Consider the following 26,406-nt stretch of genomic DNA (forward strand, 5'->3'; position numbering starts at 1 on the left):
AAAAATATACGAAGAAGGGCGATTGTAAATACCTGCATGTCAGGTATGATTCACATTCAATCATGACTAACAAAACATTCACATACATGTCAATGAAAAAACAGTCATCACTGGAAGAAAGACACCTTTCAAATTTATGATATGAAGAATAACATGTTTACTGTACATGACGGTATTGGTATGCTTTGTTATCAAAGAATATTGTAGTCAATATGATTTATAGAGGGATTACCACTTTTTAAATTATTTTAATAACGTGTTTGTGGCTATATTTGGCAAGAATGATTTATGACTTTTATTAGAACGTGTTTGTGGCTATATTTGGCAAGAATGATTTATAGAGGGATTTCCACTTTTTAAATTGTTCTAATAACGTGTTTGTGGCAATATTTGGCAAGAATGAGAAGAAAAAATATTTTTAGCAAAAATCATGTGTAAGCCCGGGCATTTTTTATAATGGTAGCTACGCCCCTGACTGTAGACCATGAACTTTGGAGTCAACGAAAAGGACAAGCTGCAGTTTTCAGAAAGTCTAAATATGCAAATGTGGCTTGTGTTGCTTTTTCCAAGAACCCTTGTATTGTGAATGTGAATATCCTAACAGGTGTCTCGGAAGGTCAATCTCTGTGATTGTTGTGGAAATAGAGAATATTAGTTCTAATAAATTATCGAAAAACATCTGTCCATGTTCATTGTTCATGTATATAGATTGATATGGGCAGAATACAGATGGCGGACTGCAGGACTTGGCCAGTATTCTTTAGGCTCAATTTAGCCGCTTCTATTTTAGTAGTTGTAATGGGAATAGTCATAAACGATGGGAAGAGCCATACACGATGGGAATAGTCATAAACGATGGGAAGAGTCATAAACAATGGGAAGAGTCATAGTCATAAACGACGGGAAGAGCCATAAACGATGGGTAGAGCCATAAACGATGGGAAGAGTCATAGTCATAAACGATGGGAAGAGCCATAAACGATGGGAAAAGTCATAAACGATGGGAAGAGTCATGAACGATGGGAAGAGTCATAAACGATGGGAAGAGTCATAAACGATGGGAAGAGTCATGAACGATGGGAAGAGTCATAAACGATGGGAAGAGTCATAACTGGAGTAAATCGTCCTGTGACGTCTGACTCTGGATTGTCATAACGAGATTGTTATACCTTCCTTACCTGAAGTTGGTGAGGTTTTGTTATACCTTACCTGAAGTTGGTGAGGTTTTGTTATACCTTCCTTACCTGAAGTGGGCGAGACGTCTGACCTCGGGGTGGGTGTACATGGAAACGCAGGTGTCCCATAGTCCTGCAAATCATAAACAGTTGATTACATTCAAGTTTATATTTGATAACACAATTCAAATAACCCATTATATACTGTATAGTAATCGAAAACTGTCTAAATACATTTAACCCTTAATGTTGAGACTGGCAGTGAATGTGCTGAAATGAATATAACACCTGTATGTTTAGCGGTATGTTTATAAGTTACCTGTGTGTCATCCTTGAAGAGATGCAGGTGTTTGTTGAAGTCTCTCTGTATGGTGACGTTGCTTGCTGCCTTGGAGAGCCACGCCCTGTAGTCGTCATAGCTGCCGTGACATGCTGCAAAAGTCAACATCTTTACAACGTGATCAGGTTTTGATCCAAGCCCTTTAGATCCGGGTTAGAATTGGTCTTCAGCAACACATGCTTGTCGGAAGGGGCGACTAACGGGATCGGGTGGTCAGGCTCTCTCTCTTTCTAAAACATTATTCTCTTCCTTAGACACTTGCTCTCTATTTGGAGTTGATATATTGTAGATCGTGCAACGTTATGTTTACTTATCGTGTCGTAAACTGTATCGATAAAGAAGGTGTACCTCTCGCCCTCTTGATGATACCAACCTTAGTATATAGACAGTTGCATGGACTCAAATATGAGGTCATATACACTGTATTTGGAGGAAGGTGTTCTTGGAAGCGAATCGCATAGATGGATTCAGGGGTGGTCCTCTCTCTCTCTCTCTCTCTCTCAGGGTCTCTCTCTCTCTCTCTCTCTCTCTGTCTCTCTCTCATACACACACAACACACACACACACACACATCCATTTTGAACAGCCTACCATCATTGTTATAGGCTCTAAAATGATGGTTATAGGGCCAGTTTGAGATGGACCGAATCGCCAGCAAGGATGCCTCTGGTCAGCCACAGACTGAGGGGATTAAACGTCTTTCTCGTGATAGTGCGGAATTTAACATCAATTCCCCGTCTCAGCGAAGCACTAGCCCACCTGTGACTGTATTAATTACAATCACGAGTGTCATTAGATTCACAATGGAGAAGTGAATGTCGAGCTTCTTGTACAGTGGTGGTGTACAGCTTCTGACGGGGTGTACAGTGTTGTGTACAGCTTCTGACGGGGTGTACAGTGGTAGTGTACAGCTTCTGACGGGTGTACAGTGGTTGTGTACAGCTTCTGACGGGGGTGTACAGTGGTTGTGTACATCTTCTAACGGGGGTGTACAGTGGTTGTGTACAGCTTCTGACGGGGTGTACAGTGGTTGTGTACAGCTTCTGACGGGGTGTACAGTGGTTGTGTACAGCTTCTGACAGGGTGTACAGTGGTTGTGTACAGCTTCTGATGGGTGTACAGTGGTTGTGTACAGCTTCTGACGGGGTGTACAGTGGTAGTGTACAGCTTCTGACGGGGGTGTACAGTGGTTGTGTACATCTTCTAACGGGGGTGTACACTGGTTGTGTACAGCTTCTGACGGGGTGTACAGTGGTTGTGTACAGCTTCTGACGGGGTGTACAGTGGTTGTGTACATCTTCTAACGGGGGTGTACACTGGTTGTGTACAGCTTCTGACGGGGTGTACAGTGGTTGTGTACAGCTTCTGACGGGGTGTACAGTGGTTGTGTACATCTTCTGACGGGGTGTACAGTGGTTGTGTATAGCTTCTGACGGGGTGTACAGTGGTTGTGTACATCTTCTGACGGGGGTGTACAGTGGTTGTGTACATCTTCTAACGGGGTGTACAGTGGTTGTGTACAGCTTCTGACGGGGGTGTACAGTGGTTGTGTACAGCTTCTGACGGGGGTGTACAGTGGTTGTGTACAGCTTCTGACGGGGGTGTACAGTGGTTGTGTACAGCTTCTGACGGGGTGTACAGTGGTGGTGTACATATTTCCACCGAGTGTGTACAATCGTTAAGTACAGTTTTCCTTTGTGTGAGTACGATGGTTGTGTACAGTTCTCTGCCGTTATAGCTTATGGTGAACAGTATTAAACAGTGGTTGTGTACGGGTTTCTGCCGTGGATGTACAGTAGCTGTGTACATATTTCCACCGAGTGTATACAGTCGTTAAGTACAGTTTTCCTTTGTGTGTGTGCAATGGTTGTGTACAGTTCTCTGACGTCGTTAAAGCCTGTGGTGCACAGGCTCCTGCCAAGGTAAAACAGCGGTTGTGTACAGATTTCTGCCCTTGGTGTACAGTCGTGGTGTACATATTTCAACTGCGCATGTACATTCGTTAGGTAAAGCTTTCCTATGTGAGTGTACAAAGGTTGTGTACAGTCTGACGTTATAGCTTGTGGTGTACAGTCTCCAGCGAGGTTGAACAGCGGTTGTGTACAGATTTCTGCCACGGATGTACCATGGATGTAAATGTCTATGCTGTGTGTTCATGGGTGTACAGCAGGGTTTAACCCCTTATAAATGCACCCCGGTTGACAAAGCACCCGACCAAAGATTACGTCTATTTATAACCAGGTACACAGTATTACTCGGTCATGCTTATCTGTCCTCGGGTGTCCCACAATGGCAACCCGAGATTTTTGTCGGTCAGGAGGCCAAATATTAACAAAAGGTCCTAATTAAAATACACAAACAGCTCGAAAGTATGGGACACAGGGAATCAATGCTTAGAATTAGCCTTCCTCGATAATGCAAAATCATTGCGATGGGACATGTGACCCACTGTCATCAAGTGAAGACCGACTTTTTAAGGACTATATAACAATAAGAACGACCTATTAGTCGCTGTTTACCTGCTACAAGTCCGGCTGCGAGGAGAAAGTGTGTCCATGTCATCATCGGTCCGTTCTCCACATCTACACGAGATACCACTCTCGATGAGTGCGGTCGTATTTACAAAACAACAGAGCAGAGATCACATGACCTGTCGACATCATGTGATCTGTCAGTTTTCAGTACGATGCGTTTGAATGCGGTGTTCACAAGGGAGCCATCTAATAGTTTTGCAGGCGTTTCGTCAGGCGTTATTTACAACGTGACATTGGTACAACTGGAAAAACCATTCATCTTTCAAAGCAATGATGACTGGTAACAAATGTGGTATTCATGTCATATTCCGATCTCACGCTCCATGCGAAACAATACATACTGGAACAGATGTGCCCGCTGATGACTGTGTTACACTCAGTATTGATGTGCGAGTGCCTACGTCCGTTTATATTGGTTTGTGTTTATATTGTAGGCCTACTTGCAATATATATACTTAATAGAACATTTCCTCCTTAATGTATTTTCTCGATAGGTTCAATATGTAGGGGCGGTGGGGTAGCCTAGTGGTTAAAGCCGAAGACCCGGGTTCGAATCCCCACATGGGTACATTGTGTGAAGCCCATTTCTGGTGTCCCCTGCCGTGATGTTGCTGGAATATTGCTAAAAGCGGCGTAAAACCAAACTCAGTCAGTCAATATGTAGGAAGTCGATGCAATCATACCCACCCATTTATGTGAAAAGGCTGAATGTTAAAAAGGTTTCAGTAGTAAAATGAAGACCTCGCCTTAACCAATCAGAATCAAGCAATGTTCAAGGTCATGGCACATCTCATAGTCGACATGATGGAAATTTATGATATAATAAAAAATACTATTTGCAATTTCTTTTCCTGGACAGTCATGAACAGGTGTATGGTGAATGTTATCCAATCCCACCACCCACCCAATTGTTCTCGTCACGATATGGCTGAAATATTGCCGATTTGACGTTAAATATTAACTCACTCACTCTGAAAGTGTAAGCGAGCATGGTTCACAGAGATTCGACAATAGCATGTGGGGAGCCACAACAAATGTGTTTCACATACAGCATCAATATGAACTACTAGACTATTTCACCGCCCACGAACGCCCTGTTTCTTTCATTGTTTCTTTGTAGGTTTCTTCTCTAAAACGGGCGGTGGGGTAGCATAGTGGTTAAAGCGTTGGCTCGTCACCCCGAAGACCCGGGTTCGAATCCCCACATGGATACAATGTGTGAAGCCCATTTCTGGTGTTCCCCGCCGTGATGTTGCTGGAATATTGCTAAAAGCGGCGTAAAACCAAACTCAGTCAGTCAGTCTTCTCTAAAACGGCACAGCTATATGATGCCGGTCTGTAAATAATCGAGTCTGGACCAGACATACCAGTGATTAACATCATGAGCATCGATCTACGCAATTATGATACAATGCAATGCATCAACCAAGTTAGCGAGCCTCATCGCCCGATTACGACAAGAATGAGTTGCTTAGGACCAATTCTAACCCGGATCATCACGGATCGGGACGCTCTGATATAACGGAATGTTCAAACCCTTACGGTTTAACTCATTTGATGACGATTAGGGACGAACAATCCCCTTTGGTGGAGTTTTGTTTAACGCCGATTTAACATATTCAAAACATATTCCATCAATGTCTCGGCGGGGGAGACCAGAAATGGGTCTCATACATTGTACTCATGAGGGCAATAGAACCCGGTCCTTACGAGTGAGCATTTCTACTACCCCACCGTCTGGCTTTGGTGGTATAGAGACTGGACACTGTGTTCTCGATATTGTGCCATCAGTGTGCTATAGGATAAAGGGGATACACGCTACAAACCTCCTATAGAAGAAGTGAGTGTTGTTTTACGACGAGAATCAGCAACTTTCCAGCTACCTTACACCGACCTGCGATAAACTGAGTCTGGGCCAGACAATCTGATGGCTAAAAGCATGAGTAACCAACTATGTCTCGCTACTTCAAAATATCAAAAAAAACAATTTTACAGTCGCATTAGCGATGATAGAGGTATTGTTGGAGGAAGAATTCTAATGCTCGGTAAGAAGAACGTGTGGTGAAAAGACAAATGAAATTATATAAACAGTTAAATCAGTAATCTACTGTAATAACATATAAAAAGCTCGCACCTGTGAAATATCAACAAAACAGTAGAAAAATAGCTCACACCAAAGCCTTCACCGAATATTCACGGACAACCCGCTTCCAAGCTCCGCGAACCTATTTCACTGCGCATGTGCTATGAGCGCAGCCCAGCTGTTGAAACCACTTCAATTCCCCCCAAGCGATGGGGGAAAGTTAGTGAATCGTTTGAACTACGATTTCGCGCGGTTTTTTTCATCGCGTTATTTTTCAACTTTATAAGTTGAATTTGCATTTTTGATGATTTTTTTCGGTAAGTCCATACCGAAAGGTATCAGAATCTGCAAAGTTGTGTTTTACGTTGCATGTGACCTTTAAACTATTATTGCGAAAAATGTACTAAATGCCTTTTCAATAATTGACTATTTCCAGTTATACAACAGTTTGACCAGAAATCACACATCTGAAGTAAATAATGACATCATGACAGCTGCCATGGAGATAAGGACATATGCGACGTATTTGATCAGATACCTAATCGCACAACCAAACAGCTGAAGTCGTGCACAGTCTACTGATACACGCGCCTTTTACCTAACGCTGATCAGCTGATCACACTGAAGTAGGTTTAGGTTGGTTATGATTAGGTTCGTGAGTGGTAGCATGTGATATCGGCTATCATGCCTATATATATAAACTGTGTCATGGAAAGAGGGCAGATTGACACTCTTGTCCGGGTCATGTATTACCACTTGTCTCGCGGTTCCGGCACAGGGTATACTCAGCGAAAGAAATATGAGAACGGCTATAAATGTTATGGTTATATCTTGTAAGCTCCTCACGTGATATATTATGTATGTAATACAATGGTGTAAATGTGCCCGTGTGCGTGATTCCCTGTGATATGGGTGATGGAAATGTACCCGATACCCCTATACGAGAGTTAGCTCTCTTCCCATTCCCATCTGCGTGTAAAAAAAAGAAGTTAATGTGTACAACCAAGATCAAAGGATCAATGAGTATTTTTAAGTACGGAATACTATACAGTTATAAGTGAAAGGGTGACTAACAATTAGACTAACAATGAGTGTTAACACTTTCCACCAATGTTTGATTGTGGCTGACAAAACAAACAAGACATTGTTTCTCGTTGGTTTACATGTTCAATACGGGTGTCAAAGATGTGACGTGGACCTGTTGCGTTCCGACGAATGTTTTCAACCCAGGACTGACTGACCGAGTTTGGTTTTACGCCGCTTTAGCAATATTCCAGCAACATCACGGCGGGGGACACCAGAAATGGGCATCACACAGTGTGCCCATGTGGGGATTCGAACCCGGGTCTTCGGCGTGACGAGCCAACGCTTTAACCACTGGGCTACCCCACCGCCCCCTTTCAACCCAGGAACATTTTGAGCACATTTGTAATTGTTTAGTCCAATCCAATATTCAGGTGTATACTCAATAATGGCAAGTTTGTGAATCGCCTATAGTTCTTCTTTAACATTTTTCTGATAACATGGATGGATGCATTAACTAGTAACATTTGCGGCGTTATTAGTAATATGGTGATATATGAATGACACTGAGACGTTTTATAAAGATAATTAGTAACCGACGTAACAGTATTCCCGTGTTGTTCCATCTGAATATACGATTTTGACATTGGCTTGTCCTTACAAGGAGGTTTGGATCCGTTTTAGAACTGGGCTTCAGCAGCCTATGCTTGTCATTGGAGGCGACTCTAGGCATCGGATGATCAGGCTCGCTGGACTTGATTCATGTCACTGTATACCCATCAGTCGATGCTCATGATGTCAATCACTGGATTGTTTGGTCCAGATATAATGTACAAATGCCGCCATAAAGCTAGGATATATCTGAGAGCGGCATTATGCAGAAGAGCTACCGACTGCCCCATAGTGCTTTCCCTATAGCGCTATCTGCACCGCACTTTAGAAGCTTCAGCTATCTGTATGTGCTGTTATTTTACAACAAATAAAACATTATTCACTTCCTTAGACACTTGCTCTCTATTTGGAGTTGATATATTGTAGATCGTGCAACGTTATGTTTACTTATCGTGTCGGAAACTGTATCGATAAAGAAGGTGTACCTCTCGCCCTCTGGAAGATACCAATCTTAGTTCATAGACAGTTGCATGGACTCAAATCTGGGTTCCTATACACTGTATTTGGAGGAAAGTGTTCTTGAAAGCGAATCGCATAGGCGTAACCAGGGGGGGGAGGGGTTTGCAGGGTCTTCTCCTCCTCTCCTCCCCCCCCAACAAACACCACCACCACCACCCACTACCCTCTCCTTTGTCCTGAATGTTTTTCAAATGACAACCCGAAAAACGGGTCAAAATAAAGTGTGCACCCGCCCTTTCTCTAAAAGCCGCATCCACCCCTGGAATCGTATCGTAGTTTTCCCGATCGAGATCTGTTGGTAAAATCATGATGTTGTGACAAGTCAAAGTCAAAATCGTTTAGATATATTTAGATCCTCATACAATAGAACTAGTCTCAAGAGTCAATATGGATATATAACGATTAAATCATAAGCAAACAATGGACATTTGAACCGGACATCAGCGTCAGTCTATCGATGACAAACGTGTTTTAAGCTACCCCAAAGCGACAGACTGTGCACATGTCTGTGTTTGTGCCATCATTTCAACAATTATGCGTGTCGTCTGCTGCACGATGTACACTTGGTGCTGTCTCCACCATCAGACGATTCAGTCAAGACGTCAGACTTTCGTCATAATCCAATCGATATACGTAGCGAGAATGTGTAACTGCCAACGTCACGTCTGAAAGGGAAAGTGGTACGTATCGGCTTACTTGAGCAGTGCAATAAATACATGGACACCGTTAGAGGTGCAAACACGGAACAAATTACCGACATTGTTGGATGCGATTGTCCTCAGCCCGGAAATTTAGATCGATGAGTGCGTTGAGTTTTACGCCGCTTTTAGCAATATTGCAGCAATATCACGGCGGGGGACACCTGAAATGGGCTTCACATATTGTACCCATGTGATGAATCGAACCCGGGTCTTCGGCCAACGCTTTACTTCAGTGGTTGAGAGCAGATGAGCTAATTACTGTTGCCATGACAATATTCCGGTACATGTAGGTTTTGGTCAGACTTGTTGCATAAGACATATGGTCAGCAGTCTCACATACTTGCGGCTTCTGGGACACACTCCAACACCGTATTCATAAACACGACATCAGCCACAGTAACGGACACAAACAAGCTTGTAATTGGGGCGGTGGGGTAGACTAGTGGTTAAAGCGTTCGCTCGTCAAGCCAAAGAGCCGAGTTTGATTCCCCACATTGGTACACTGTATGAAGTCCAGTTTCTTGTGTCCCTCGTCGTGATATTGCTGTAATATTGCTAACAGCGGCGTAAATCTAAATTCACTCACCCATTTGTGCTTCGCCATGCTGACGTGTGCATATACTGCTTCATTCATATACATACTGCTTCGTTCATGCTCATAGAGATGTTTCCATATTGTACTGCTTTACACATACACACACACGCACATTAATCTCATTAATATTATGATCATAACGTCAAGAATGCTTTTTTCTATCCCCGAACACATTTTTTAAGTATACATTGTATTTTAATTTTGTTTCACTTATCTGGTCTGGAATGCATGATAAAAATGTAATCAGTGAAAGGAAACTAATTGAGTTACTTATATCCCAATCAATGATTGTAGTATTACAGGTGATTACATGTTACGATCTCGTATCTTACCTTTGATAGTTGACACTGTTCTTGCTTGTGAAGAAGTATGGATTTAGCTGGAACAGAAAAAAAACTTCCACATCACCTGAATAGGAAGTTGTACTTGTACATCACCGGAAGAACGAAGTTCTATAGGGTCAACACAAATGTGTAGGAGGAGGCTAAGTTGGGTTTAACAACGCTGTGGTTTCCGTTATTAATACCACAGTGTGTCAGCTTGATATGGGAGGTCAGATCATCGTGATGTAGCATTTAGACCTTTACAACTACATGCACGATGATATTATACCACGGGTCATAGCCAGGGAGAAACTGTGATTCTAACTTCCCATGATGAGATCCTGCACTTTAAGGGGATGCAACTCTGCACGGTGATATTTTCACGTCCCGTGTGAATTGTAAAGGGGGACTGAAAGTGTGTGTCGTTACTCCATATTCATATTAATTCAAGGGGGAGGGGGGTAGCCTAGTGGTTATAGTCTTCGCTCGTCACGCCGAAGGCCCGGGTTCGATTCCCCACATGGGTGCAATGTGTGAAGCAAATTTCTTATGTCCGCCGCTGTGATATTGCTACAATATTGCTAAAAGCGTCGTAAAACCATGCTCACTCACTCGTATACTATTAATTCAATTTTCATTGGCGACAGGGTTTGGTCATAAGCACGATTACGTCCCTACCTCGCTAGGACATTGAAGGGCTTCCCCGGGAAGTATGGTCGTTCTCTTTGCCCCGACAGGGTGGATCTGATAATGTCAAAGATACAAAACATTCAACCCCGTGTCAGACCATGAGGAAACGTTTAAATTCAAATCGATATGTCAGAACATTGTTGTTCTAAAATCCATATAATGTTGATTATCGCTCTCTTGGATTATCAATGACAAGGTGTTACATGAGACAGTGCAGCATTAAAGAAACTTGTTCAAAACTTTGTTAATTTCAACACTTCGGCCACTTCTCCAATTCTATCCATGCTTCAGTATCTGAATAGAAATCCACACCCGACACACCGTAAGAAAAACGACGGCTAGTTGTGAATCAGTTAAACATGTCTGATAACTTTCATTCCAAGATCATTTTCCCCGTACTTTTTCCTGTAAAATTTGACATTTCCATTGAGCCAAAAAGGATCCATTAATCCAAGTCAGCTTGTACAATTAATGGCTCACAAACACATTAACATGATGAAATCAGGTCGTAATGATAGTCCCCGATTGTTGATGTGTACAGCAAAACATACCATGTTATTCCAGAGCGCCCTGGCAACAAATGCTTGTCCTTTCTGACTAAAATGAAAACAGTCCGGCGAAAAGTAAGACAAGTCTGGTTTGTTTCCCTGAAAATTAAAAAAGCCCAAAAATTAAGATTTACGTAATTTTTTACACAATAAGAAATTAGGCATTAAAAATAACTAATTATTTCAAATACTTATTAAATTGTATACCAATAAATATCACATACCAATAAAATAGCATGAATTTATTGAAATCCTATCAATAGTAGTAGTAGTAGTAGTAGGTTATTGCGGTGATTGAATTGGAGTTGTTAAGATAGTAGTATCTAGGTACCTTCATGGGTAGCTTGGCATCTCTGAAGAACGGCTGTACGACCACTGTAAAGTCGTCCCTGTCGTCGTATCTCCCACTGGCCACCAGCCTCTCCAGGCCGTCGTTGTAGTCGTCAGCAGCCTGGTGTAACAGCCGAGCGTCCAGTTCATTCCGGGGATAGGAGCCACAAGAACAGAACAACCTGTACACGGAACCATGGGTAGATCTGATGACGATGTCGTTGGTGTTGAAGCGTCATGCCGTGCATATTGATGTTCATGGATCATTACGTTTTCAGCTTCAACCGACAGAGCGCCAATTTCATCAAATGCGAGGACAAATAATTCATCAGATGTTTCTTTACTATAAAGAACCATTACAATATGCTGACAGCAACAAGTTTTACACAAAACTCAAAGTGACAAAGTAATAGATTATATGGTCTCTGGTGACACAAATTCAGAAGCTTTAATTCAGTAAGACGGAGAACGCCCAAAGCACAAATACGTATAACACCATTCCCAATATAAGAAATATCCACTGCTGAAAGTTCATGGTCCGACCATGCCATAGGCCGTGCGTTAAGTATTATGAATCATGTTGAGTTAGAGTTCGCGAAAAGGCGAGTCTATCTTGCCCCAATGTGGCACTCATGCAGCCAAGTTACCAATTAAAGCGTTCAGACATTGACAGAAGGTAAAACAACTCGGCTGTCAGCTAAGCCGGATTCGCATACACTCTCACCCACCACCCACCCACCCAAACATTTTCAAACCAACCTGGCTGTCGACTCTGCTGGACATGCACACACCCTCACCCTCACCCTACCCACCCCCGAACATTCACCACACCCATACCAACCCCCTCCAAACTCTCTCAAACCAACTTGGCTGTCGACTCGCGCATACATCCTCACCCACCCAGCCCCACGCAATCCTGGTTCCACCTCACCCAAACTCTCTGAAGCTAACTTGAGTATCGACTAAGTTGAATATGCACACACCCTCACCCACCCCGGCCAATCCATCCCATCATGGTCCCACCCCACTCAAACTTTTCAAAGGCCAACTTGGCTGTCGACTCTGCTGGACTGTACACGCCCTTGCCCTACCCCGACCATCCACTCCATTCTGGGCCCAACCCCACCCCAATTCTTCCAAGCTAACTTGGGTATCGACAAAGTTGACATGCATACACCCTCATCCACCGACACAAACCCTCTTAAGCCAACTTGGCTGTCGACTCTGCTGGACTGTACACGCCCTTGCCCTACCCCGACCATCCACTCCATTCTGGGCCCAACCCCAACCCAATTCTTCCAAGCTAACTTGGGTATCGACAAAGTTGACATGCATACACCCTCATCCACCGACACAAACCCTCTTAAGCCAACTTGGCTGTCGACTCCCTCATCCACCGACACAAACCCTCTTAAGCCAACTTATGGGGTGTCCACTGAGCTGGACGCCTGAGGCAGGATGGGGCTTACTGGTGAAGGATGGAGCAGATGCTTCCGAGGTTCATCCCCTGCATCACGTCGACGTGGTTCACCGCCACCAGGTTGACGAAGGCGCGGGGGATGCTGGAGTAGAGGATGTCGAGGGCCTGCCGTACATTTTCGACGTAGTTGCTGGCGCTGTAGTGCCCCTGTAGGTAACCACATGAGTTTTCTGATATAAATTAAACCTACGGTCACAGTGAATTATATGTTTGTTCCTTAAGTGAATAAGTGGATGTGGTTTTTAGCATAGGGAACATCCTCTTGAGTTGTCTTCAGGAAGATACGGTTCTATTCGGGACGGTGTGTGGTTTTGGGTCGTACTAGGGAGGGCTGTGTGGTTTGGATTGTATTGGGTAAGGGCTACTGGGGTTGAGATGTACTGTTGTACGATGGGTAAGTGACGGGAAGTAGGGTTTTCTACGTTAAAAGTGGACTTCATAACCAATCTTCCCATAAATGCCCATGGAGGTGAATTATGATAAATGAAATAACAGTTTAATAGATTCTACCATTTTGTAGGAAAAATATGTTATAGTATAACACTTTATCCTCCGCACTTTTACGCTGTGAGAATATAACAACTAATTAAGTTACAGTTCTATGTAATATGTCACCGTGTATATATCAGAGCGACGCCTGTAATGCCTGAATTAAGTGGCTCTTCTGATAACCATGATGTATTGGTAAAATCCCTCGAGACAGGGCACCATCAATCAGGACACCTCGTTTTTCATACGATCCTTCTTGGAACATACTCGCCGCGAATAGCTGCAACATTGCAGATGGGGCGTTAAGCAATATTCACTCACTCACTCACTTACTCAATCACTCACTCTTGGAACACAGAATACATACAGTGAAATGTTAAATACTCTAGTTCGTTAAGTCATTCTGTAATCGGGATATTATATTTCAAATTTTAAATTGCTATCCGGGCTCCGATTTCACAGGAAACGGTACCATCCCTATTAAGATGAGTTTGCAGTATTAGAGATGTTGAGTCACTTGTACAGGTCACGCTATTATTGTTCACCCACTAACCATGTCCTTGCAGTAGGAACACAAGTCATCACCCCCGATGAAGATGGTAATGAGTTTCCAGTCGTTTCTGAAGTCCACAAATAGTTCATTCTTCATCCTCTTTATCAACAACTCTGCCTGCTTGGTCAAGGAACTGTAACACAACATGGGCTTACACCAGTTCGTTTGTTTGTTTATTGTTGAGCAGGTTTCTACCTATATGACGGCGGTCAGTAAATATTCGAGTCATAACTAGATAATGAAGTGCTTGACATCATGAGCATCGATGTTTGCAGTTGGGATACGATGACATGCATCAAAGACGTCATGGAGCCTGAACCCCCGAACCCGTTAGTTACCTCTTACGACAAGCATGGGTAGGAGAAAAAGAATAATATAGATGCAGTAGTATTAATACAGCAGTGTATTTATCACATTTCGAGGCATCTGCTATCTCACAGACTAAAATATGTTTTGGTCAGCAACAATGTTTGTCATCTTTATCAGTCTCTGTTCACTGTTATATGACTGAATGGGGCGTTGAACAATTAACCACGATACAGATCCAATACAGATCGGTTCAATTTAGGGTTTTTTCATTTTTGCAGGATATATTGTATTTGTACAGTCGAGTACTTTATTCAGAACCTATGTAAGCACAAAAGAAACATATTGCCCCCCAAACTCCTTACGCGGACTCGGCTCCTGGTTCGGCTACATCAAGGTGAGCTTCCCTACTCCACACGCTGCCACTTTTAACAGCGAATCCTCTCAGCCAGGGGTTGTATTTCTTCAAAATATCTGCATGTTATAATACTGTAGAACAATGGAAAGTATATCATCATGGAATGTGGAAATTTTGGGAAACTTTATCGTTTTATCAAGATATTCTTTCTTGAAGGAATTATAGATCAAACTGTGCATGGCATCTTACTTGGTATGGTTGGCTGGTAGGTGTAATCCCGATCTCCGCCTATGCTGGAAATCAGATAGGTAAAACAAGTCTTAATCATACTTCCAGGCTAATGCATGCCAAATAAATGCTAAATATGTTTAATTAACTTTTTCTCGAAAAGAAATATTTGTCAACCTCCATGAAAGGCCGCGGTCCTGTCTGCGCATGTCCATAATCGTTTTCGCTGTAATGCCATTTCCCGCCTGCAAGTAAAATGGGATTTCATGACAAACGTTACTTCGAGTTGCTCTTCTCATCTAAATAAATATTTGAACGATCGGAACTATCAAACTCCAATGAAACTGACTTACTGTGATTGAGTCGCCCATGGCTGCCACAACCTGAATGTCACCTGGCCTCAAGCGGTGAACTGCAATACAGTGTAGATACATAAGGGGGTGGTACATATCTGATACAGGAGTACCTAATGACGGAGGATAATTGGTACATACCTGATACAGGAGTACGTCGTGACGGGGGATAGGTGGTACAGGGAAATGCTCCATCATGGAAGTGGCCTTCACTCTGGAAACAATAACACGCCATGTGAGCACTGGCCCTTTAATGTCGACTCTAAGTATTCACACAGAGAACAATATTTGATGCAACAGCATTACTAAAAAAAGCAATGGCTTTTTCGACATATTTTAAAAAAAAAAGCAATACCATATATTTACGGCCATACAAATAGTAAGAACCCCATATGTTCGCGACACTTCGGCGCAAGATGCCCAATCAGCGCAAAACAAGTGTTGATGATGATGATGATGATGATAAGGACGACGATAATGATGATAATGACGACGATAGTGATAACGACGACGAGAATAATGATGATGATAATGACGACGACGATTATGATAATGACGACGATGATTATGGTGATGATGATGATAATGACGACAATAATGATGACAATGACGATGACGATAGTGATAACGACGACGAGAATAATGATGATGATAATGACGACGATAATGATGATAATGACGACGATCACAATGATGATGGTGATAATGACGACGACGATAATGATGTTAATGACGACGATCACAATGATGATAGTGATAATGACGACGACGATTATGATAACGACGACGACGACGATGATGATGATGATAATGACGACGACGATGATGATGATGATGATGATGATGATGATGATGATGATGATGATGATGATGATGATGATGATGATGATGATGCAGAAGACTATTGCGGCTTTGGAAGCGACATAGGTGGCACATGACCGAACCAGATATATAACCTGAAGGTCTTCCCTGAAGAGATGCAGGTGTTTGCTGAAGTCTCTCTGTAAGGTAAAGTTGCTGGCTGCCTTGGAGAGCCACGCCCTGTAGTCGTCATAGCTGCCGTGGCATGCTGGGATAGTCACGTATACTGAAAAACAAAATTAGAGAAACGCTGACAGATACAATTTTGACAATAAAGCTAAAATTAAATGTTGCATATTAACTAAGTAAGTCATGAAGGTAAACGTTTCAGATGTACATGTATTTCAGTACATTGCCTCAGTAGATTAAATTATAAATTTTGACTGTACATGTTTAAGAATGTTCCTGTTCGGAATCATGTCCTAAATGAGCTGAACTCGACAGCCGGCATGAAATCTCAAATCGGAATTGGGTGCTTACAACTTGTGACTTGACCTGGTTTATGGCAACATTGTTGTTGCTGGTGGTGTTATTGTTAATATTAGTGTTGATGTTGTTATTATGATCATTATACCATTCGAGGTGTCTTCTTTAGATATTTGAATTGTAGACAAACCAAATCATTGAAACCGGAGTATCATTATCTAGCTATCAGTAGTCCTCGATGGTTTCAATGTTCAAGAGGGCTTAAGAGCTACAACGGGACAATACTATATATGAGAACCTTATGGTGTAAAATAACACTACGACCAATGGTATGCAGAGTTGCTCCCCTTTGAAGCCGCAATCCCACCCCTGCTCCTAGTCTGTGATAAAACCACTCAGTCTGGTAAATCTGCGCTTTGGCGATTTAGGACGTCGGCCACTTTGGTTAGTTCCACTAGCACGTGTTTGGAACTGACCAGCCAAGAAATCTAATCGGGGAGAACTGGGATTCGAACTCTCAGTGTCATGTATCTGTTATGCCTAAGGGACACAACTCTGCATACCACTGGTCGTCATAAGTCGCTAGTTGCGGCGACTTACGATAGTTCCCCCATTCCGTGTTTTGTTTGTTTGTTGTTTAACCGGTGCACTCAGTATTGGCTACACGATAGGGGTCTAGAGTCTAGACCAGACAATCCAGTGAATGACATCATGACCATCCATCTCAGCAGCTGGTAAACATGCATCAGCCAATCAACAAACCCGTGAAGATCCGGGTTAGAACTATCTTCAGTAGCTCATGCATGTCGTAAGAGGCGCCTAACGGAATCGGGTGGTCAGACTCGCTAATTTGGTCAAGTGAAAACATTCATTACACAACAGTCTCGTTTCCTGCTGACTGGGTTCCGTCCTATTGCGCAACTTCGTACAATAACCAGTTCAGAATTTTGGGACAAATTCAATCAACTGGATACATAAATATTAATCAGTATTATTTGATACATCTAACCACTTGTATATTGCAACACTACGCTCCTTCTAATCCTTGAAAACACGTCGTGCAGCGTGCTCTGTCGTACTGCGAGCTCTGACAAACAGAAACCTGGAAATCGTGGAAATATCAAAACGAGGCTCTGCCGCTATAAAAGTTGGCCGTCTGGTACGGATTTGATTTTATATCAATCACATTGTCCTTTACTACACTGGATAAAAGCAAAGAACACATAACAGGTGTAACCAGTGAGCCAGATGAATTGTGAATCATTTTACTACTTCATCAAACAGGGGCAGCCCGTGACGTCTTAGTTAAGGTCATGCTGCCAACACCTCGCCATAAAATATAGAAATACGATGTTATTAAAGTTTGAAATTAAAATTAACTTGTAAATACCATTTTCGTATGAAACAAGGAATTGGAATTCAGTGTAACCATAGTTGCTTGTGGTATCTCTTTTCACTTTCACACGAGAAAATTCGGATCGGCTGAAAAAAAGGTCATTATCTGAATAGGTTAATGAGACTCATGTTTCGGTTTGGACACATGTCATTGTATCCCAGTTGCGTAGATTGATGTTCATGCTGTTGATCACTCAGTTGTCTGATTCAGCCCGCCCCATATAGCTGGAACATTGCTGAATGGGGCGTTAAACAACAAACAAACAAACACATTAACAAAGAACACTTCACCACAACAATCTATGTACATTATTTGCATGCCATTCACAACAAACATTTTTAGAGATTACAGGACAAATATCAGTGCTAAATGTAAGTTCAACAGGGCTACGTTTACAATCTTTTGTGGTTGTGTAGTGACTCAACACTTATACACCATGTATACTTGCTGAGGACCCGTTCCCTGCCAAAATCACCACCAGATGTCTTTACAGTGTAACAATGAACGAAATGAATAGAACATCATTACCTGCCATGAGCCATAAAACTCGCAGACTTGATGTGTCCGTCATGATCAGTCGTGGAGCTTCAATTAATTGTTTTCTTCTTCGTGTTCTTTTTTTGTTGGTCATGTGATCAAGCTACAGCTCACGCGATAATCACGTATGTAATCACGTATGGTTGATAACTGTGGCGTGTGCTGGATATTTTTTTATCGCCTAGGTATTTATCTATTATAATGACAGCAGTCAGATTCGTATATATCTGTTGACTGATATAATATTTTGTAGTTCATACAAACTACAATTAATGAAAATTTCTTTTGGGATGAAATAGTTTCAATGTGCCCTTGCGGCTCTACTAAATTTATAAAAATAATACACACCGTGATTCATTTAATGGGAAATACCATAAATTTGACAAAATAAATGAATCAAAAGCTATTTTGCACCCCATCAAACTGTTTATCCATGGCTCTCTCAAACTCACAGCTTTACGTGGGCGTGGCTAATGCCAGTGAGCATAACAGGAAAGCCGTTTTGGATCATGATAACATAGCGTGTGGATTAGTTAATGGTCCGGGACAAATCAAGCTGAACTGTTCTTGCAGTCATGATAGTGTTCATAAAATCCAGTTTGCACGTTTACAAGTTAGACTAACCTTAAGTCCCTGAATATATATACTTTTGATAGTAACAAATAAACCCATGTACACTGAAAAGGAGCCCCAGTGAGATGGGAGATTCAGAACCGGGGGAAATCTAGACTTGCTTCCTTAACGCCTTACCATTGCAGGGGGCGGTGGGGTAGCCTAGTGGTTAAGGCGTCACGCCGAAAACCCGGGTTCGATTCCCCACATGGGCACAATGTCTTAAGTACATTTCTGGTGTCCCCCGCCGTGATATTGCTGGAATATTGCTAAAAGCGGCGTAAAACTAACCTCACTCACCTTACCATTGCAGAATGGCTGGACATGATGTATTTCAAGAATTTTTAGATTTATTCAATGTGAATCATAGCCATCATTTTTGATGGACCCTGAATACACCCCTGCGTATCATATGCTTGTTTGCTTGTGGCATATATTCTTACCTTTAATCCGCACAGATGGTCATTATGTAGACTTCATGGATGTTTGTGACGAGTAACGTTTTTGCATGTAATTGCTTGAAGTTGGAGATGAACTATAGTGAAGTAGGTTATCATTTTTTAACATTTGTAAGACTTTGTATACAGGATATAAATGGGCGGCCATTTTGCCTTCAAAAACCTACAGTTGATTTCAGTCAGCTAATACAACTATCTGTTAATGCTGGCACCTATTACATAAGATAATTCCAAGTATTAAGGCTTTTTGTATTTCAGTCTGTATACTTGGGGAAAACAATGTAAATGCTACAGCATGGAAATGGGATTCTGCATGTTGTATATTCATTTAGTGGTGAATGCTAAGATACGTAGTTTCTCTTTATTCTTTGCAGGTGGAATTTACAGTGGCCAAGGTATTGGTTGCACTGCTCTTATAACTTTGATTTCAATACAACCATTCATTCGCAATGAAATAATTGTTACGGTTTGTAACCATGATCAATTTTGGTTACATTTATTGTGTTCATTATCATTTAGGATTTTCAAAACGTATGTAAACAAATCAACATTTACCGAGGTGTAGTTCACCCTAAACATCTTGACATCAGCCAAACATAGTCGCTCGGATGAGAAATCACAATAAGTAAATAAGTAAAGGTCAAAACAGGTCAGGAAAAGTATGATGCGCTACATCTGTTTACATTTATTGACATCACCAAACGATGCTAAATACTGCTAAAAGAGGCGCAAAACCACACACACTCACTCACTCAATCACTACTCCACTTTCACCACTACCACTTCTGCAAAGTCTCCTACTACTACAACTTTCAACACCTACCACTACTACTACCAAATAAAAAAGCCCTTTCAAGAAGCATAACAATTACGATTGTATGATTCCGATTATATCATAAGGATATGATTATGAATCATCATTTTTTTTTAAATCCCACGAGATAATGACGGGCACAAGAATACACCCAAATTCAAAACTTACACCAGAACCGTCAACCGTCGCCCCTCCGACAATACCATCTTCGGTGGTCCAGTGTCTGATATACATGTTCTGTCATGGCGAATACCCTGGACCAATCTGCTACTGTTTCCTCCTTTGGAGGTCACATCATCGTCTCTCCATCTCCTATCTCGTAGCACAGAATATCTCTCGCTCGTTGTGGTCTTAAATCAAAGTCGAATAGGTCGCAATATGTTCATCATAACCATCTGACAGTCTGAATGGTCACACAATCGCAGAATGGTTCCCGTTTAGTGTTTCACGTTACGTTGATGTATCATGTCCGCGTGTGTCACGTGCTCTATACACTATCATAAGGTGGAGTGGTGTGAGTGAGGGAGTTTTGTCTACAGTGTTATACCACTTCATGTCAGCATGGTGTAGGGAGGAAAGCCCAAAGTGATGCAAGCATTTGATGTTCGTCTCTCGGCTAGAGGACGTGTCCGGTGTTGACAAACGTGTAAACATAATCATGGCAAGCCATTGGCGTATCAGTACAACGCCCGACGTCACTTATATATTCAAGTGAGGATTATCGAAATTATTAAATAAGTTATTTAACATTAATAAGGTTTTATTCAAAAAATGAAAAACGCCCGTGTGGGCGATACAGGTTTGTTAGTAACGTCACTATGTACAATATGTCCCACTACTTGTGCTACGTTATGGCGAGTGTTGCTTGATAATCTTGGTCGCATAGTTAGGTTTCTCCCACAGCGTGTCCTCGTCCATCGTTTGGTACTTGTTGGCACCCACACGTCGGCGTTTATTTGCAGTCCACAACGCCGTCAGTATCAACCCCACCACCGCCAGTACGACAAACGACGTTCCTGAAAAACACGACCGCCACATCACTGGCACTTCTCTAAACACAACCTTGATATATGAAAGGCTACTTATTGTGTTCACTATCCCACGGACCTGTGGGGTAGCCTAGCGGTTAAAGCGTTCGTTCGTCGGGGTTCGATTCCCTCATGGATACAATGTGTGAAGCCCATTCCTAGTGTCCCCCGCCGTGATATTACTGAAATATCGCTCAAAGAGGCGCAAAACCACACACACTCACTCACTCACTCACTACTCCACTTTCACCACTACCACTTCTGCAAAGTCTCCTACTACTACAACTTTCAACACCTACCACTACTACTACCACATGAAAAAGCCCTTTTAAGAAGCATAACAATTACGATTGTATGACTCCAACTATATCATAAGGATGTGTTTATGAATCATCATTTTTTTTTTAAATCCCACGGGATAATGATGGGCACAAGAATACACCCAAATTCAAAACTTACACCAGAACCGTCAACCGTCGCCCCTCCGACAATACCATCTTCGGTGGTCCAGTGTCTGATATATATGTTCTGTCATGGCGAATACCCTGGACCAATCTGCTGCTGTTTCCTCCTTTGGAGGTCACATCATCGTCTCTCCATCTCCTATCTCGTAGCACAGAATATCTCTCGCTCGTGAGAGTAATTTGATTGGACGAAAATTGGGAGCGACTTGATCAGGGATATTTCTCATAACAGAACATAGACGTGATGCACTGGATAATCGACGATGGTAGAAACCATCACCCACTGTTTCTATAGCCCACCAACACAATTCACCACCAATAGTATCAACCCTTGAGACGTACCGATGACGACTGTGTGGTCCTCTGAGCCCCCTGTGTTGTTGGCACTTATCTTCTCCTCATTCTCCGCCTCATTCACAGAGTTCCCCTTCACGCCACTAGTCAACGGGGCACCATCTCTCATAACACCCCCAGTCACGTTGCTGTTCTTACGGGTAAAGAAGAACGGGGATGCCTGGAAATACATATATACATACACAAACAGATATAAATTTAGATATAAATCTAAATACATGTACAAATATATATACTGAACCACAAAAGCAATGCCGCACTGATAGCGGTTTCTTAAAGCACACACTTTAATTCACTCTAATGAACAATCAAAACGGAGGGTTGAGTTCAAACTTGACAATTATGGTTAACACATTTTGGGGAATCACATTTAGAGTTCACACAAACAAAATCACCAAAAAATGGTACCATTAAGATACCCCAAAGTCAGTATTGTGTGTGGCCTCTATGGGCATCGATGAAAGCGTTGCATCGTCTGTACATGGAATGAATTAGCCGGTTGAAGAAGGCCATTGGCACTTAGGCTCCAAACTCTGTGAAATGCCTGATCGAGTCTAGCTGCAGTTGTCGGCCTTGGGTGGCGGTCATCCAGTCTTCTTTGAATCTCGTCTCAAAGGCGTTCTATTGGACTCAAATCAAGACTGAGTACAGGCCATTGTAGAGTTTGGATGCCTTGTTGTTTTAGGAAGTCCAATGTTACTCTGGCAGTGTGGGCACGAGTGTTGTCTTGCTGGAAGATGTGATTTCTGTAACGTCCAAAATGTGGTACAACGTGGGGGTTTTATAACTTGGTCAATATAGCGAGCAACTGTCACGTCATTTCCTCGTCCTGGACTGAGATTCTGGAACACCACGGTGCCAGCTATCTGGTTCGGACCGATTGCACCCTACACCATGATGCTTGGACCACCTCACGAGTCTCTTTCAACAATACACTCACTGGAAAACAGTTCCCCATACTCTCACTCTGCCATCGACTGTCGAAACACAATATCGGCTTTCATGAGAGAAAAACACAGTTTCCCATTGTCGATAACGCCAATTCCGATGCTGAGTTGTCCATTGTAGTCGGTTTTGGCGGTGATGAGCGGTGAGCACAGGACTACGATATGGTCTGTGACTTCCGCGCAAACGCCGATGCACTGTATCGGCACTGATGGGTCTGTTGTGAGTCCCAAAGGTCTGGCGTGCTCTTTGCAGATGTTGACGCTCAATCTGTCGGTCTTGACATTGAAATGTTACTGAAAGGTCGCCCATTGCGTGGACGGTCTTGGATTCTGTTAGTGACCCGATACCACTCCTGCAGTCGGTAGATTGTCCTAACATTAAAATGATTGGCAGTCTTGCAATCGTCCGAAGACTTGGTTCCTCTGATCTCTCGCAATTCGTACCATGACGATTTTGTCAAAACAAAAATGATTTCAGGCGAGTTTGGGACTCGCTTTCATTGGTAGGGTTGTCACAATATACACATGCATTTTCATTTTCACGAATATCATACGGAACCTTTTGCCACGTCTGCCTTTTTTAGGTGCGTTTGGTCGAAATGCTTTTTCATCAGAAAACACACTGATGTTGGTAATAACTGTCAATTTGGATTGAAAAACATGTTAATAAAACGATACAATCATAATAAAAACACCAATTTGTAAGAACAAAATCTTGCATTTGGTTTTGAAAAGCGACGTTTCTTTTGTGGTTCAGTATACAAATAAATATACAAATCCAGACATATGTTCATCACCCGCAGTTACGCTGCTGTTCTTATGGATAAAGGAAATATATAAACACACATACAAATACATGAACATGTACATATATACAAACAGAAATCCATATTTACATGTACATACACATACTGTAATGTGCCAACGCAAGACCATGAAAATGGTCCTATATTAGCACGACTACTTCTGAGATCATTGCCCGACCCTACCCAAACAGAAGGTTCAAACTTTCTCCAAACCTCAACTGGTTGGTTATAGTATGTAACAGATGCTAGACATGAAACTATCATCACCTCAGATGGACAGTCGATAGGTTCACCGGGAGCCCAGCTGACACGCTTGCTTCCTTCAGGCTCGATCTGCAACACAACACGGATGACAGTGGTGCACATATAACCGTTATCAACAACAACAACCGCTTGTATAAACCAAAGTATTGTCCTTAGGTTCTCTGTTCGCCAGGCAAAATCCTTAACGATAAGTGAGTGGTATTTTCATATTAATATGTCAGGTGAGATGAAATGGAATTTTACGTTAAAAAATACTGAACTTGTACATGTTTGTATATGTGTGTGCTGCTTGTACTATCGATGTCGGTTTTATAGTGCTATATACTATTACTAAACACTATGCGTCAGGTTACATGGATATCCGACTCAGATACAGTTAATATACAAGGGTACCAATATATGGCGCCCATCAATGGGTACCAGGACTGGTCGGCTCGAGTGATTTATCCCTTAATGGGGAATGCTCCACTGCGGCATGATATCTCAGTGGGCTAGCACTATAAAAGCTTAAGTCATCTTACAAACAGCCGCCTCATACACACGCATGCATCGAAGCAAAATATTCTCAAGCACGACGTTAAACCCAATTTCACCTCAGACCTTAATGAGGAACCGCAGGGATACTCCAGGTACCATCTTTTAACACCTCTTGCATCTAGAACCACAGACCTTCCGCTCTCCAGGCAAATGCCCTAACCACTTGGCCACGGATTCGTATGTAGTATTGTAGGTACCTAGTTCAATGTGGATGAAGTACGTGATTTACATGATTTACTCATTACAGTTTACCTTTGAACATATACACAGTTTAGTGGTCGTTTGGGTTACAGCGTTAGACTATTTTTATACCTATCACCATCTGATATATCATGCCAATAACTGTTGTCAACCCTTCAATTTTTTAATATGGGCGTGACAACCTAGCATGAGTATATGTCTGGTCTGGACTGGATCACTTCCTGGAATACATAACAGTTACGGCGCAATGCAACAGTACTCACCATGTTGTTCCATAGACCATTGGCAGCAGCGGCTTGGCCTTTACTGCTCAAGTGGAAACAGTCGGGGGCAAAGAAGCTGAAGTCAGGTTCGCCATCAGCCTAGAAAATATACAACCATGATTGAATTTGAGTGCATAGCTAGGTACAATCATAAGGCCGCAATGATGTTTTCTTTCTCTACATTGAACAATAGGTTTGCATCTATTCTTTATCTTGAACAACTCCATAACAACGAAAACAAGAATCTTTGAGAATCTTTTGTTACTTAACTTCGGTACAATCATAAACATAAGCCCGCAACCTGATGTTTTCATCCTCTACATTGAACAATAGGTTTGTATCCATTCTTTTTCTTGAACACGTCCTTGCATAACAACGAAAACAAGAATCTTTGAGAATCTTTTGTTACTTAACTTAAAGGCCGTCATGGAGTGTTCATTTCAAACGCTACTGAACCCATAAATGAGTCTGAACTGTTTTCTGCACATACGTCATAACTAGCCTTTGTAACACGGAGGCACATGCGGAAAGGGAATTTGATTGTTACGCTTTTAGGTCATGTGATACTGTAGGTCTTCCAGCCTCTGGGTATCGCTCAATGGTTTCCTTTATCATTTATTTCTTATTAGAGTGCGAGGTCATTGTACTTCCGGTTTCGCCCTACCGTTCTTGGCAGGAATGTGTCCTCGAGGAATGGCTGCACTACTACAGTGAAGTCGTCCTCGGTGTCGTAACGGCCAGTATTGACCAGCTGCTCTGTCTGAGAGTGGTATGCTTTGGTCGTCTGCACCACAATCTCCTCCCCCTCCTCGCCATCAGGGAACGCCGCACACTTGCACGCGCTGTTAGTAGAAATATCCCTTTTAGTGGTGACATACATTGTGCACGTGCACGTGCTCCTGCATTAACATCATCCTATTCACTGACGTGCGGTGGTGTGTTGCTATGACATTCACGGACATACTCACGGACAAAAAACTTTCAATATATAACTCTATTCACTGACATTAAAGTATAATTTACGAACTCTCCTACAGTATTCATGGACAAGCAGAACCATATAGCATCTAATTCAAGAACAGGCAATGCATTTGCATCATATTTGTGAAGAAGCAGTGCTATATAGCATGAACTGCCAGACTGTACATCATGTGCCCGGACGCGCACTGCCAGACTGTATATCATATGCACAGACAAA

The 26,406-nt window shown here is 42.3% G+C and overlaps 1 protein-coding gene across 1 annotated transcript in view; it reads right to left on the reverse strand.

Annotated features, from left to right (window-relative positions):
• Nucleotides 1-26,406, reverse strand: part of LOC124286166 (phospholipase B1, membrane-associated-like) — a 42,658-nt gene that overhangs the window by 7,503 nt on the left and 8,749 nt on the right. The window contains exons 10-31 of the mRNA XM_046722516.1: nt 25,873-26,050; nt 25,209-25,307; nt 24,211-24,276; nt 22,179-22,350; nt 21,197-21,360; nt 18,452-18,563; nt 16,185-16,327; nt 15,382-15,454; nt 15,241-15,299; nt 15,065-15,132; nt 14,909-14,952; nt 14,667-14,775; nt 13,996-14,128; nt 12,943-13,100; nt 11,475-11,655; nt 11,147-11,242; nt 10,584-10,649; nt 9,915-9,961; nt 8,909-8,981; nt 4,035-4,134; nt 1,495-1,607; nt 1,245-1,308 (exon numbers count right to left, since the gene is read on the reverse strand). Of these exons, the coding sequence (XP_046578472.1) occupies nt 1,245-1,308; nt 1,495-1,607; nt 4,035-4,134; nt 8,909-8,981; nt 9,915-9,961; nt 10,584-10,649; nt 11,147-11,242; nt 11,475-11,655; nt 12,943-13,100; nt 13,996-14,128; nt 14,667-14,775; nt 14,909-14,952; nt 15,065-15,132; nt 15,241-15,299; nt 15,382-15,454; nt 16,185-16,327; nt 18,452-18,563; nt 21,197-21,360; nt 22,179-22,350; nt 24,211-24,276; nt 25,209-25,307; nt 25,873-26,050 (2,318 nt within the window). The remainder of the gene's footprint in view (nt 1-1,244; nt 1,309-1,494; nt 1,608-4,034; nt 4,135-8,908; nt 8,982-9,914; nt 9,962-10,583; nt 10,650-11,146; nt 11,243-11,474; nt 11,656-12,942; nt 13,101-13,995; nt 14,129-14,666; nt 14,776-14,908; nt 14,953-15,064; nt 15,133-15,240; nt 15,300-15,381; nt 15,455-16,184; nt 16,328-18,451; nt 18,564-21,196; nt 21,361-22,178; nt 22,351-24,210; nt 24,277-25,208; nt 25,308-25,872; nt 26,051-26,406) is intronic.

Source organism: Haliotis rubra, unplaced genomic scaffold (assembly GCF_003918875.1).
Source record: "Haliotis rubra isolate DU_JTF1 unplaced genomic scaffold, ASM391887v1 Scf377, whole genome shotgun sequence".
Taxonomy (NCBI): domain Eukaryota; kingdom Metazoa; phylum Mollusca; class Gastropoda; order Lepetellida; family Haliotidae; genus Haliotis; species Haliotis rubra.